General features: G+C 35.4%; 1 protein-coding gene and 1 pseudogene across 2 annotated transcripts; one reads left to right on the forward strand and one right to left on the reverse strand.

Moving 5' to 3' along the window:
* Positions 1–1,243: 1,243 nt before the first annotated feature.
* Positions 1,244–4,238, forward strand: LOC147289039 (adenine DNA glycosylase-like; annotated as a pseudogene). The gene is made up of 5 exons (XR_015121018.1): positions 1,244–1,705; positions 1,785–1,844; positions 2,755–2,874; positions 2,939–3,036; positions 3,627–4,238. The product of XR_015121018.1 is annotated as an adenine DNA glycosylase-like (transcript).
* Positions 4,239–10,100: 5,862 nt separating this feature from the next.
* Positions 10,101–12,087, reverse strand: LOC147289040 (BolA-like family protein). The gene is made up of 3 exons (XM_086235510.1): positions 11,750–12,087; positions 11,335–11,402; positions 10,101–10,387 (listed from the first exon to the last, which is right to left on the reverse strand). Exons 1-3 carry the CDS (start codon positions 12,020–12,022, stop codon positions 10,234–10,236), a joined length of 495 nt encoding a protein of 164 aa, XP_086091636.1. The 5' UTR covers positions 12,023–12,087; the 3' UTR covers positions 10,101–10,233.
* Positions 12,088–14,100: the final 2,013 nt, after the last annotated feature.

The raw sequence follows: 14,100 nt of genomic DNA on the forward strand, positions 1-14,100 counted from the left end.
TATGCCATGTGTCACACCTACAAATTTTGCATAATTTCCTTCAAAATGGAGAGGAGTGGTGTGCCACGTGTCCGATCATAACTGTAATATTACCCTAATCGAAACCTTAATCATAATTCTTATCGAAACTCGATCGGAACCCTAATCGTAACCTTCATTGAAAGCATAATCGAAACCCCAATCATAACATCAATTCTAACCTTGATCATAACACTAATCTTAAGCCTGATTCAAACCATAATCAAAACCCTATTTGTAACCCTCAACGTAACGTGGATCGTAACCCTAATAGTAACCCTGATCAAAACCCTAATCGTAGCCTTAATTGCAACCCAAATTGTAACACCATTCATAACCTTAATCGATAGTCTGATTGCAACCCTGATCGTATCCCTAATGGAAACCTCGATCGTAACCGTAATCATTACCCTAATCGGAACCATAATAATAACCCAAATCGTAACCTTGACCGTAACCCTTAATGAAACCCTTATTGTTACCCCGATCATAATGTCAATCATAACCCTAATTGTAACCCTTATCAAAACCTAATTGTAACCCTTATCAAAACCTAATCGTAGCCCTAATCGTTACCCTAATCATAATGCCGTTTGTAACCCTAATAGACACTTTCATCGCAACCTTGATCGTAAACCTAATTGAAACCCCAATCATAACCATAATCATAACCCTAATTGAAACCCATATTGTAACCCAAACGTAACCCTAATTGTAACCCTGATCGTACTTCATCGTAACCCTAATACTAACCCTAATCGAATCCCTACTCGTACCTCTAATCGTAACCATAATCATAACGTCCTTCGTAACCCTAACAGTAATTTTATTTGAAACCCTAATTGTGACCCCAATCGTGACCCTCATCGTAACCCAAATCATAACCCTAATCGTAATCCTAATCGAATAATCAAAGATACAACATTTAAATGTGAAATCAGGGAACTAACAAAATTCAACCTTGAACCATTGCCTGATATACAAAATTAAATCTTTTTTAGGATTATGAAAAAGTATTTCTATATGTTTAGAAAAAGTGTAAAACGTGTAAAAAAAGAGGCTTTTTTTTATCCGATTTTTAGAGTTCAGACAAATTAAAAGTTAAATACAATTATACAAATTTACCAAAAAAAATTATACGCTGAAAATTAGAGAAAACATAAGAACATCGTTCCCTTTCAGTACTCTCTGCCCATCTGCAAAACCTTAGGTTCATATTGTTGTCTGCCATTGCTTTCGTCCTTCCAGTGAATCCATGGTGAAGCCGTTGTTTTCGTACTTGCAGTCATTCCTCATTTAAATTAACACGATGGTTTCGGACAAGAATAGCCAGAGGAAGAAGAATGCGACTGTTGCCAATAGAAGACAGCCAGCACCGTCTCCTCCACAAACACAAACGAAACGGCGGCAGAAATCGGCCAACGAACCGGAAATGGAAGACATAGAAGATTTGTTTAGCGAAGAGGAGACCCATACAATTAGGGTGGCTCTGTTGGAATGGTACGTCCTCAACCGGACAGAGCTCCCTTGGAGAGAAGCAGAGGAAGATGTGGACAGAAGAGCGTATAGAGTGTGGGTCTCGGAAATCATGTTGCAGCAGACTAGGGTTCAGACTGTTATTCAGTACTACCACCGTTGGATGCGCAAATGGCCAACCATTCACGACCTTGCCCAAGCTTCTCTTCAGGTCTCTTGCTTCACATTCACATTCTCATTAACCTTTTTCCTCAACTTCGAAATGAAGTAACACTTCCCATATTTTGCAGGAGGTGAATGAATTGTGGGCAGGTTTGGGCTACTACCGGCGACCACCATTTCTTTTAGAGGTAGTTCATATGCTAAAATCCTGTGGTTTTGTCTATCATAATTCATAACTCTTGTGTTCAGATATATCATGTGTTACAACATTGATTATTACAACTCATATAATGTAAAAAGGTGATTCTAATTATTAAATTTATACTACCTGCAAGGCTGCAACTTTAAATTTAAATTAATTACTTTATTACATGATTATAACCAACGTCATTACTTCAAGCATTGGTTGAACTTAGTTCCAAATTCACTTTAGCTTCTTTCTTTTTTCTAAAATCCGTTTCTATAGATGGGGCAATAATGGCACCACTTGAATAAGTTTTGTTACTTATATGCGCTGATGGATGAAGAGTTTTTACTGTGGAACCTGCTCATTAGTTTTCTGAGACGTTCCCATGAAGAATACATATATATCATTTGTCAGACTTTTACTTCAATAATATCAGTTTGATATCTCATACTAAAACATCAATTGATATTTACGAAAACACAAGCATGTATTACTCTACAAGTGAAGAACTTGGAACCCTAGGATATAAGGTAGTCTTTCACTGCATAATCAAGTCATATGAAAACAAACGTACCTTCATTTTCATCTATAAATTATTCAAAGTCTATGATGATCTTTTGTCACACTTTTAATGACTACGACCTGTCAACTTATAATTATATTCAGACTCTGAGTGGCCAGATTAGCTCCTGTGCAGGATGATTCCATCTTGTATATTTTAGTTAAAAACTGAAGGCCTTTGGACCTTAGCTTGGTCAAACTTTTGTTCTTCTCACTGATTTTGTTTGAAAATTATGTCTCTCATTTCAAATAATGAGGAAGTAAGAAAAATATGATAACAAAAAGCAGTTTGTTTCATATTCCTATAGTCAAACATGCCCTACTTTCAATCTCTTTCTTCATATTGCTAGGGAGCTAGGATCGTTGTTGCATAAGGAGTTCAATTTCCTAAAACAGTTTCTCAACTGCGGACAATTCCCGGAATTGGTGACTATACAGCTGGAGCAATTGCCTCAATTGCATTTAAAGAGGTGAGTAACTTTTCTGATATTTGTTTAATCAAGAACGGCCATTTTTTAAGGGTTATTATATCAGGTGGTTCCTGTGGTTGATGGAAATGTGGTAAGGGTGATTGCTAGACTAAAAGCTGTTTCTGCCAATCGAAAAGACTCTTTCACTATCAAGAAATTTTGGTGAGCTTTTGTTACTTATGGAATGACAGCTTGTTATTTTAGCATAGGATTTGAACTTAATTCCTTTTTTTAAAGGGAGAAACTTTTGATTTTATTAATGTTATTATACCTTCTAAAAAAAATAATTTACGTTTTCTTTTCCATTAATGAAAATCTGTCGTCTACTTAATGTATGGTTTATCCTTGTCTATACGATTCATTAACAGAGCATGAAACAATTGATTTATACATATATTGATTCTCTTCATTTCGTTCTATTTGTAGTATACCTTAACAAACATATTTGCTTCTTCCATTTGTTATTGATATAAAGGGTAAGGGAAAAAATGTTCACCAATGTTTCTTACAACTTTTTCCCAAACTAATAATAAAAAAAATAAAAAAACCTTATGTGTGGCAACAAATTAGACAGCATGTATGCACCAAATCTCGTGTTGGTGGCATTCATGGTTCACATAGATGCTTTTAAAATCCAAGTGATACCAATGGGTGTGTGTATAACTATACATATATATATTAAAAAAATTTCAAATGCTAATTTTAATGAGAATGTTATCATCACTTTTTGATTTCCATGTGTTTCTGTAGAGGAAACTATCAGCTCAACTAGTTGACCCTTTGCAGCCTGGGGACTTCAATCAGGCTCTCATGGAGCTTGGTGCAGTAGTATGTACCCCATTGAGTCCAAGCTGCCGTACATGTCCTGTATCAGGCCAATGTCGTGCACTGTCAATCTCTAGGCATGATAGTTCAGTGCTGGTTACAGATTATCCAGTTAAGGGGGTAAAGGCAAAAAAAAGACATGATTTTTCTGCTGTATGTGTTGTGGAAGTATTGGGAGATGAGGAACCATCAGAGAGACACCAAATCAACAATGGGTTTCTTCTTGTAAAAAGGCCAGATGAAGGGTTGCTTGCTGGCCTTGGGAGTTCCCATCTGTCTTGCTGGCTGGAGAGGCTGACTTGGTCACTAGGAGAGAAGCAATTGACCAATATTTGAATAAATATTTTACACTTAACTCTACAAAGACCTACGACCTAATTTCCCGGGAACATGTCGGAGAATATGTCCATGTTTTCAGTCACATTCGTCTCAAGATGTATGTCGAATTACCAACCCCAACCCCCGCCCCTGCACATTTTTTTTTTTTCATAAGAAAGTATTTATTTGGAAGGATGAATTTGAAAACAAAAAATTACTAGTAAGTAAGCCTTTAAGTTGTCTTTAGCTTTGATATACTTTTCATATTATGTTTTTTTTTTTTGAAATAATTGTATGTCACCTTATATATGATAACATATGCTATGAGGATGACGATGACAAAATGAAGATTGTTGTCAAATTCTACAAATCTACTACATGCTTTATAAAAACTATATGTGCCCAACCTAGATGCGTAATTTTGTTCCATGCCCATAGAAACACACATAACTTCTTATTTTCCATGAGAGTCTAAGGGTTATCTTCATACACATTGTTTGCCCGTTCCCTAACAATTTTTGCTTCTAGAGTATAGTGGTTGTCTAACATGATAGTTTTGACTGTAGAAGGGTCCTGCAATCGTGATCTCCGATCCCCATTCCTCACTTCTTTGTTGATTAACTTCATTTCTAAGGTGTAGGGTGGGCTGCACCTATCTGTTTCTTATCAGCTATCTGCATTTCTTTGTCTCTCCACATGCATAACTATTATGAACTTTTATTAAATTAGTATCAATGTTTCTATCTGCACACCCTAACATTTCTCACTACACTCCCATCCCACTTTAATTTTAAATAATTTCTCACTACATCCCCACACATTTTAAAAACGCCTCACTACACAAGAAAAAACAAAGAAAAAAGAAAAAAGAAAAAAAGGCAAGAACAGAACCCCAAGGACCCAACCCCACCTGCTCTGCAGCCAGCTGCCTAGGCAACACCTAATTTCCTAATTTCCTAATTTTCCATCATCCTAAGCCCACCACAACCCTAGGCAACACCTACGTTGTGTTGTCCTGCATCATCTGGTCCTTGAGAAAGGGGCTTGAAAATTTTTTGTGTCCTTCATAGTCTTTTGGTATTGTAAAAATTTGTCATTTCACAAATTAAATGAAAGGGGTGTGTGGTGAGAAGAAATGGGGTGTTTAAATAGAAATTCTCATTAGTATTTGTATGTATAGCTGCATTTTCTACAGGCTTTTTGCAGCCTTTCCACATTAGAAACACCCACATGTCAATTGCTAAATTCAGTTAACCGTTCCTGAGAAGTATTTGAGAAGCAGCACAATGTCAAAGCTTCTGCACACTTGCTTATTGAATTCATTAACTTCATGATATTGCCATCGCAGGGAAAAAAAAATTAAGCTTTTCACGGTACATTTCATAAGTTATAGTAGTCCTTGCTTTATGTTTCTGAGTATGTTGCTTTTGATTGGCATGAAGGTGGGATGAATGACCTAATTAGCAAGCAGGACGGAGAAACCATGCCTTGGAAATGTGTGGATGCCGAGGTACTAGCAAGCATGGGATTGACATCTGGTGTAAGAAAGGTGATGTCATATTCCACAAACCAAACTTTACATTATTTAACTTGATGTTGGCTCATGATTGCGATCACTCTTCATTTTTGAATTGGCACATCATTTCTCCATTTTGAGTGGACAAAGATGCCTTTTTTTTTTTTTTAACAAAAATTCTTCTAAAATGCAAAGTTTTTGCAGTTTGATAATATTAAACCAGAATTGGCTGTACTCCATAATGAAATTAAAAAAATTTCAAATTATTTAAGGGTTTTGTTATTACTTATTAGACATCCTTTCTAAGTGGGAATGCATTTTATTCATTTTGAGGGGACAAAAATGCTTTTTCTTGTTCTTTCCTCTTTTTGGATTCATTTAGAAATGCAAATGTGAGAAGTTTTTGCAACAGGATAATACTAATGCATAAGTAGTTGTTATCTTTTCTACCTTTGATCTCTTTGATGTATGACAAGAAAGGGGGGTAATAGGTAATATGTATCCCTAATAAAGTGCAATGTGTCCATGATGTTCGAAATTTACTCCCCCCCCCCCCCCCCACCCCCCAACCCCCCTTCCAATTTCATGAATAATGATATCAAACTTGATAATGCAATTTTTTTATTTTCATTTATTAATTTGGATTGTAAAACATAGTTTTCCCCCTTTTGAAATCTATTTATACTACTAAGTGATTCTACTAGACATATTTGGCTTCGTTTTTCTTGATTTTGTTTACATTGTTAGTTGATTCCTGCCAAAATCCACTCTCAGGAACACAAGGGCTATAGCAATTTTCACTCCAAATAAACTATTAGCACCAAAAAAATATGCTGAAACTCTGGTTCAATTATTTCTTCAATTACACGAAATTTTGTGTTAATTATGAAAATGCATCCTGGTGCAGGTATACGCTATGGTTCAAAAATTTAAGAGAGAAAAGTTGTCCTATGATCCTGCCTTGGCAAGCAAGAAAATAAAAAGATGTAAAGTGTCTTGAACAGGATAGAATGTTCCTGGACCAGGTGATGCTATAATGACCTCGAAGATGCTAGTTTATTGTTTTGGCTATTTTATCCGGATTGCAGCTTGCAGATATTTTCTGAGAGCTGGCACTTCAGCATAGGCTACGTTCTTAGTTTTATGTTTGGGAAGTGTTCACCATAGGTGAGGTTCTTAATTTTTCATTCATTTACAGAAGAGTACTTTTTGGTGAACCCTCATAGAATTTTAGTGTATCATGATTGGTGTATCACAATTTCACATTTATTTCATCTTAATTCATCTCGAAAAGAATTGGCATTTTGATCTCAACATATGGTATTTTCAGGGACCCACATGTCATACCATGGAAGAAGGGCAACATTGTGTATGTCTTCATGATATTCTTGATGTACTCTCGAGGGTGGTGGCTATTTACGCTGATGCATGTTCATTATTGCCATAGAGGGGCTTTAACTTATCATTTGAAAGATGTGCATGACTATGATTAATATTAGTTGGGTATGTGGCCTAAAGATATTAGTTTTCTTTGGTTCAAACTGTGGACAACAAGATGTCTAAGGGGCTTGATTTGGTTGAAGTTAAACCTATTTCTTCCTCTGATATTATCTTTTGAGATTGGGTAATGGTTCTAAAGTGTTTTCCTAGAATGATCCTTGATTTGATGAATATGGGAATTATCCCCATAGGTTTGGAAAGAATGTTGCAGATTTTTGTGAATATGGGAATTACTTTGGAATTCGTTCTAAGATTGTGCAAACGTAAACTTGTTAAAAAAGATGCCTCACTTTGGATATATGTTTTAAGATTGTGAAAATTTGTTGTCCTCTTCAGATCAAGATTATAGTTTAGAGTTACAAAATTTATAGATTAAGATCATTGATTAGGATTCCATATCATCACGGTTACAGTTTATGTTTGTTGAGGGTTACGAATCAAGGTTAATCATTAGAGAATCAAGACTAAGAGAGAGAGAGAGAGAGAGAGAGAGAGAGGACAATGGGGAGAGGGAGATATATGGAGAAAGTGGAATGCAAGTGCAAAAGCGACAAGGGGAGGAGAGAGAGAAGGCATAAGCGAGAGGCTGAGAAGGGGAGGGGAGGGAGACAGAGAAAGTGAGAGAATGAGCAGAGAGAATGAGTAGGGGAGATAGGGATAGGGAGAGAGAGAGAGAGAGAGAAAAAAAAAAGGTAGTGAGGGCGAATGGGGGAGCAAGAGAGAGAGAGAGAGGGGGGTAGGAGAATGAAAGCAACAACCATAAGGGAAGACTAGGAGTGGGGGAGGAAGGTGATAACCGATGGATAGAGAGAGAGGAGGGATATCAAATACAAATGTGTGTGAAAGAAATTAGAGCATCCAAACCAAAATCAATTGGCAATAGGAGGAGAGACCCAAGATCTTTATAAGCACTTACACAATGCTATAATTAAACATTCGATCTCACACGTCCCTGCACGTGTGGCATCACTTAAGCCAAACACGTGGAAAACTCATATTAGGTGGCGTGGAGCACGTGTAGCCACTCGGCCAAACACACAAGGGTGACTCTGCTCTAATATCATGAATAAATTAAAGCATCCAATCTAAAACCAATTGACAATAAGAGGAGATCTAGAGGCCCAAAATCCTTAAAGCACTTACATAAGGCTATAACTACACATTCTCACATTAAGAAGTGGGGACGTAGTGGGGAAGAGAGGGCCCAAAGTGAGGGGGAGAAGGTGAAGGGCAAAGGGCGAAGGGGGAATGGGGGAGATGGCTATAAGAGAGGGAAAGTGAGAGTGAAAGAGGGATAGAGACATACCATTGCAATTTCCGGCACTACACATTTAGTTCTCTTTCTCTTCGTTGGTTGAGAGAAATTTAGTAATTAGGATGATGGAAAGGTTGTTGAAGAATGCAATCTGGCTCATATGAGAGGCAAATGAGGAACAACATATTCAAGGAGGTTGAATTTACTTTAAGCCATTATTGATTTTGTTAAATCCATTTTTAGCTACCCATATGTAGTTTTCGTATTCCTAGCCCTACCAATTCGTGGGTATCTAGATTCGTCTACAAGAGTCCAACCTGATAAACTCAAGTCCAAGGTTTCACTTCTTGGTAATATTGTGTGCTCCCAGTTTGTATGCTTTCAAAGAACATGTGGGAAAGAGAAAAGAAGAGAGAGAGAGAGTACTGTGAAGACTTTTTTTTTTTTGGCCACTGTCTGATAAGACTTAAGAGGTAACAAACTTATAATAAATGAGATTCCCCTAACACTTTTGTTCTTCTCTTGCTTCATGCAACATTGCACCATTGTGGCAACCCGTTTCTGCCTCAATTAATACTCCTATTGTCTCTTATTACCTTTTTCTCAATACACATTAATTCAGCCTTCTCTCTCTCTCTCTCTCTCTCTCTCTCTCTCTCTCTCTCTCTCTCTCTCTCTCTCTCTCTCTCTCTCTCTCTCTCAGCATCCGTTACACTGCAACACTTTGAATTTTCAATAGTAATACTGCATAATGTGTGAGAAAGCTTCGCCTTCTTTTCTTTTCTTTTCCACGATTCAATCTCCTATAACATCCCACCGTTCGACATATTGAAGCACTCTTTTCTGACTTTTTCATTAGTGCTACAACAAATATAAAGGCAAACCATTTACTCGGAGGACTAGTTATTCTCTCCTAATGGCTTCCAAACAATATGTGTCAATTCTTCTCTTGCTTATTTTCCTTGTCCTCCCCCACATGGGAAATGGAACATACAGAATCCGTGATTTAACCCTCCACAACAAGAACAATCATCATCAAACAATGGGTGGTGCAAGCCTTTCTGCCCACAGCCTGCACATAAGGTTTGGTTTCCTCCCCAGATCAACACCCATTCCACCTTCTGGTCCGTCAAGACAACACAATCAACACGTCAAAGGTGACGTTCATGTCAGTACAATCAACGTTGGTATAGGACATTAAGGTGAAAACTTGATGTAACTAAACAACAAACATTGTTGCTGATGTACTATTTCAATTTTCCTGTCTTGTAATAACTTTGCCATATTACATGATCCAACCATACAGTTACCAGGTAAGAGAAAAATTGACTTTGATCTTGTATTTACCTTCTTTTTTTTGTTTGAGTTTATTACATAGACTATATTCAAGAATTAGAATATACAAATTACTTTCAGGATTACCAAACAAGCCCTTAATTACTTTCAGGATTGCAGACACAAATTTGGGATCCATTGTAATCTAAATGGAGTTAATAGTTTAGACATTTTATTTCTGAAATATAGCAAATTTGCAGGCTCATGACTTTAGTGATTTGACCAAAAGGATTGCTTAAAGCAGCAAAGATTACTAGTTCCTGGAACAGGGATCAATGATTGGAAAGTTTTACCTTTTCAGAAGCTCTCTCAATTTCTTATTTTCTTTTCATAAATTGATATAATAGTATCTTACCAAAATTAGGACAAACTGAAAGTCAGGTACATTGCCTAAATCAGGTCATTTATCCCAAAAGACGGGCATGCTTATAATTCACAATAGTAAAATGGCTGGCCTGGCCATTCAAGCTGGTGACCTAGTGGCAATGATGATAAATCTAGATCACTCACAGATAACGATCATAAATGTTAGAGATTACATAAGTTTAATGCAGTAAGGAAACTCCATTAAGGGACTGTGGCCTCTAACTGACTTTCAACTAATACTTTATCACTTTTGAGTAGCTGCTTCATGTGGGGTTTTGGTAGTCATCTGATCAACGGCATGCACTATGCTCTGGAGCTCCTCCCATATGGCTTTGTACACCATTCTCTGCCTATTTACAGCTGATTGTCCCTCAAAGGCTGAAGAGATAACATCAATGCTGCAGAGTGCATATACATGGTCAATGCCATATAAAAATATACAATCTATAATATGCCATATAATCTCGTAAAATACGTACACCTAAATATATATCATGTTTAATGTGAAAACATACATTTAGCAATAAAATGAAGGTGAACTAGGTCACATGAGTCGATTCCTAAGATGGAGGTAATGGAGTAAAACATGGAGCAGACAAGGTTAATTTTTGTCTGTATGTATACATAGACAAATGAGTAACTGATAGCAAAACTTTTCTCAGACGTCAGATGTGGGTTCTCAGGAGCAGGTTTTCATTGCAGAGTACATGGAAGTTTAAAGCTTCCAAGAGCTGGTGACCTTTTATAGGCAGTTTATTCACAAATTTAACAGTGACATGGTGCTACAGAAGATTAGAGATTGCATGATATATGATGAATTTTCATTGAACTTCTTCACTGCATGTGATTCTATGCTGCTTTTGATCAAAAACTACTTACGCCTCTCTAACATTTCACATCTAATAACTAATAGATTATCATGCCTCAAGAAAACCAATGTACAAAAACAAAGTGAACCAGATGGGCACGATGCGGGTCAACCATTCACATTTAAAGACAGAAGATGAAGCTATAAGATGAAAAGCTTCCCTGTTGTTTACTATCTGTTCAAGTCTGAAGGGGTCTGACATACTTGCAAAGTTACAATTAACAATTCATGACTGCTCCCTTTCAGAAATGATATTTTGTAGAAGCTTTTTCTATAAAAATGCAGAATCTAAAAGGATGGAACTAATACTACTTTGCAACCTAAAAGCAAAGGAATCATTTGGAGATCATGAATAAGAAAGGACACACCAATTGGTTTAGTTTGATAACAAGAATCAAAACGACCAAAAAGAAGTTGAATATTTCATGAAATTTTTGGTTGATGCAGCATCGAATGACAATCAGAATCTGCACTTACCTGACATGCCGACCATCCCCAGAAGCATCTTTTACAGTGACCGATTCTGCATTTAGCTGTTCCTTGATCTGTCAAAGAAAAATTAAAATCCATTAAAATCTGAGTTGGGGACACCCCCCACCCTCCTAAAAACAAAACTAGTTGTTAATGAAGAAACAACAGTATAAAAAAAGAAACATTGACGTAGGAATGATTTATAGACATTGTATAATTGTATTAATTAATTTTTTGTTGTTGGCCAACGAGATTAATAATTTTCAGAATATGAGTTTTCAGAATACGAGATTAATATGAGTTTTTTTATTGTATTAATATGTATATATATCATATATGTATATATATTTTCCATATTCGGGTTGCTTGATTTAAAAATGAATTTCTTTGGATAAAAAATACAACAACAATGAATTTATACCTTGTTCTCCATGGACTGCATGAGAGGGGAGTCGATGGAGCCAGCACCGTTGACGTGGGTGGCTCGAGTAGTGAATCTGCTCCCACCACCAAATTCCAATCTCCTCCTGTTCCTGTATTGGTTCCCGCTTGCTCTATTATTTAACAATCTGATGCTCTGAATCTTAGATACCAACTGCTCTTTCCTCAGTTCAGCAAATAAGGATGGCAGAGCTCGACTTAGCGTGGAGGCTGATAACACGTACGGACGCACCATCACCATCATAGCCGCCATGCTTTCCTTTCTCTAATCTCTACCTCTGTCCCAACCCCGTCCTCGTTTCTTCTCGGTTAGCCAAAAAGAGACAACATAGACTTTTTGGGCTGTATCTTGGGCCGTGATATCCTCGCATGCCAGCCCTTGATTTGTTAATGGGCTGATCCTCCTTGAGACTGCTAGTTACAAATTCTAAAAGGACGCCCTTTTGAGCTTCGCAAAATATAGTCTTTATAAAATGAATAATGCTATTCTTACCACATTTCTTATACCACATTCTTATACCATCTCACGTGTCATTACTTTATTGGACAAAGTTTTTCTTTTTCTTTTTGGGTTTTTATTTTTATTTTTTAGTATCCAATGTATGAATGCCATGTAAGTTGCCACATAAGGTGGTATGAAATTATGGTATAAAAATGTGGTATATCTAGCACTACTGTATTAAAATTTTGAGCATATTTCAATTTATACCTATGAGATTTGATGTTTTCACAACTTTCGTCGTATAATTTAATTTTTTCAATTTAGTATCTAATATTTTAATTTACTTATAATTAACTATTGTCATATTTCTCTAATTAGACATTTATTAATAATTTGACAGTTGCGAGTCTCATATTTTTGCCAACCTGTAAGCCGAATGACATCTCTTCATTTGTATTATCAGTACATCAAGTTTGATATAAAATTTGAGAGGTCATTTAAAAATGAAAAAAATTCTTATGAAGCACTTCTTACGGGGTAGTTTGGGAGGTCGTTTGGCCTTATAAGTCAACAAAAATATGGTATCTGCAACTGTCATGTCATCAATTAAAGTATGATAGACAAACATACAAATAACATTAGTTAATTGTAAGTAAATCAAAATGGTAGGTACTATATTGAAAAATTGAAACGATAAGGTACAAATTGTGAAACCCCCCAAACCTCATTAGTGTAAGTTGTAATTTGCTCTAAAATTTTCTTAACAACAATTGCATGATATTATACAACGCATATAAGTATATTTATTTTATTCGGATATGAGTATGTTTATTAGGTGATAGAAATAAATATTCGTTGACTTTAGGTACCAAATTTCAATATTTTTTCATTTTAACTACAAAAGTTCTTATGTTATTTCACTTTAGATACTAAATTTCAATTTATGTACCAATTTTTAAAAATGTGGTTCTACCAAACGCTCGACAGTATTCACCTAGTGCTTTCTTTTGTTTACAAACTCAACTGTGACCACAACATTTAAAACTTTTTTACTGATTTGTTGTTTCTTATAGTGTTTGCGAGGTTTAAACTTAAATTTGTAGTCTTTAAGTTGTAGTACTTCATCCCCAAGTCTAAATAAAAAACATTAAATTTTTATAAATTTCATACAATCACAGCTATATACGAAACCGAAAAAAAAATCAACGAGCATTCGACACTTTATCAAAAAAAAAAAAGGGTTTTATTGTTTTATTGAAAATCTATATATTGACATTTGATATTTAATCTTAATTTTCTGTAAAAAAAAAAAAAAAATTGTTTCTTATTATTTCTTTTAATTTTACAAAAATATACCAAAATTTGATGTTAATGTGTTATTTGGGTGATGCTTATTTGATAAAATAAATAGGTGGTTGATGTGGCGTGATAAAATGTAACAAAAAAAGAAGGTACTGTAAATATGAAAATGTAGTATACAACTACGATAATGTTAATTGTTATATATATATATTTTTTTTCATATTTGTATCTTAATTTGTGTATCATTACTTTATTAGATAAGGTTTTTTTTTTTTTTTTTTTAGATTTTATTTTTTAATTTTAATGTTTAATATATAAATATCATGTAAACTAGTATAAAATTATGGTATGAAAATGTAATAAGTGTAGCATTAATTAATATATTATACAAATAAGTAAAGGTGCTCTTGAATCCATTGGATGATCAGTTATTTTAACGCTAAAATAAAAAAATAAAAAAAATCATCAAAGAAATCTACAGCTGCTCATAATTAAGAATTTAAGATTAAGAAAATAATAAAACGAAATCAAAGAGAGAAATTGAGAAAGGAACAGCACAGCCAAAAGCCTCCAAGCCAACAGCGGCG

This window comes from Dryas octopetala, chromosome 3 (genome assembly GCF_963921425.1).
Source record: "Dryas octopetala chromosome 3, drDryOcto1.1, whole genome shotgun sequence".
Taxonomy (NCBI): Eukaryota; Viridiplantae; Streptophyta; class Magnoliopsida; order Rosales; family Rosaceae; genus Dryas; species Dryas octopetala.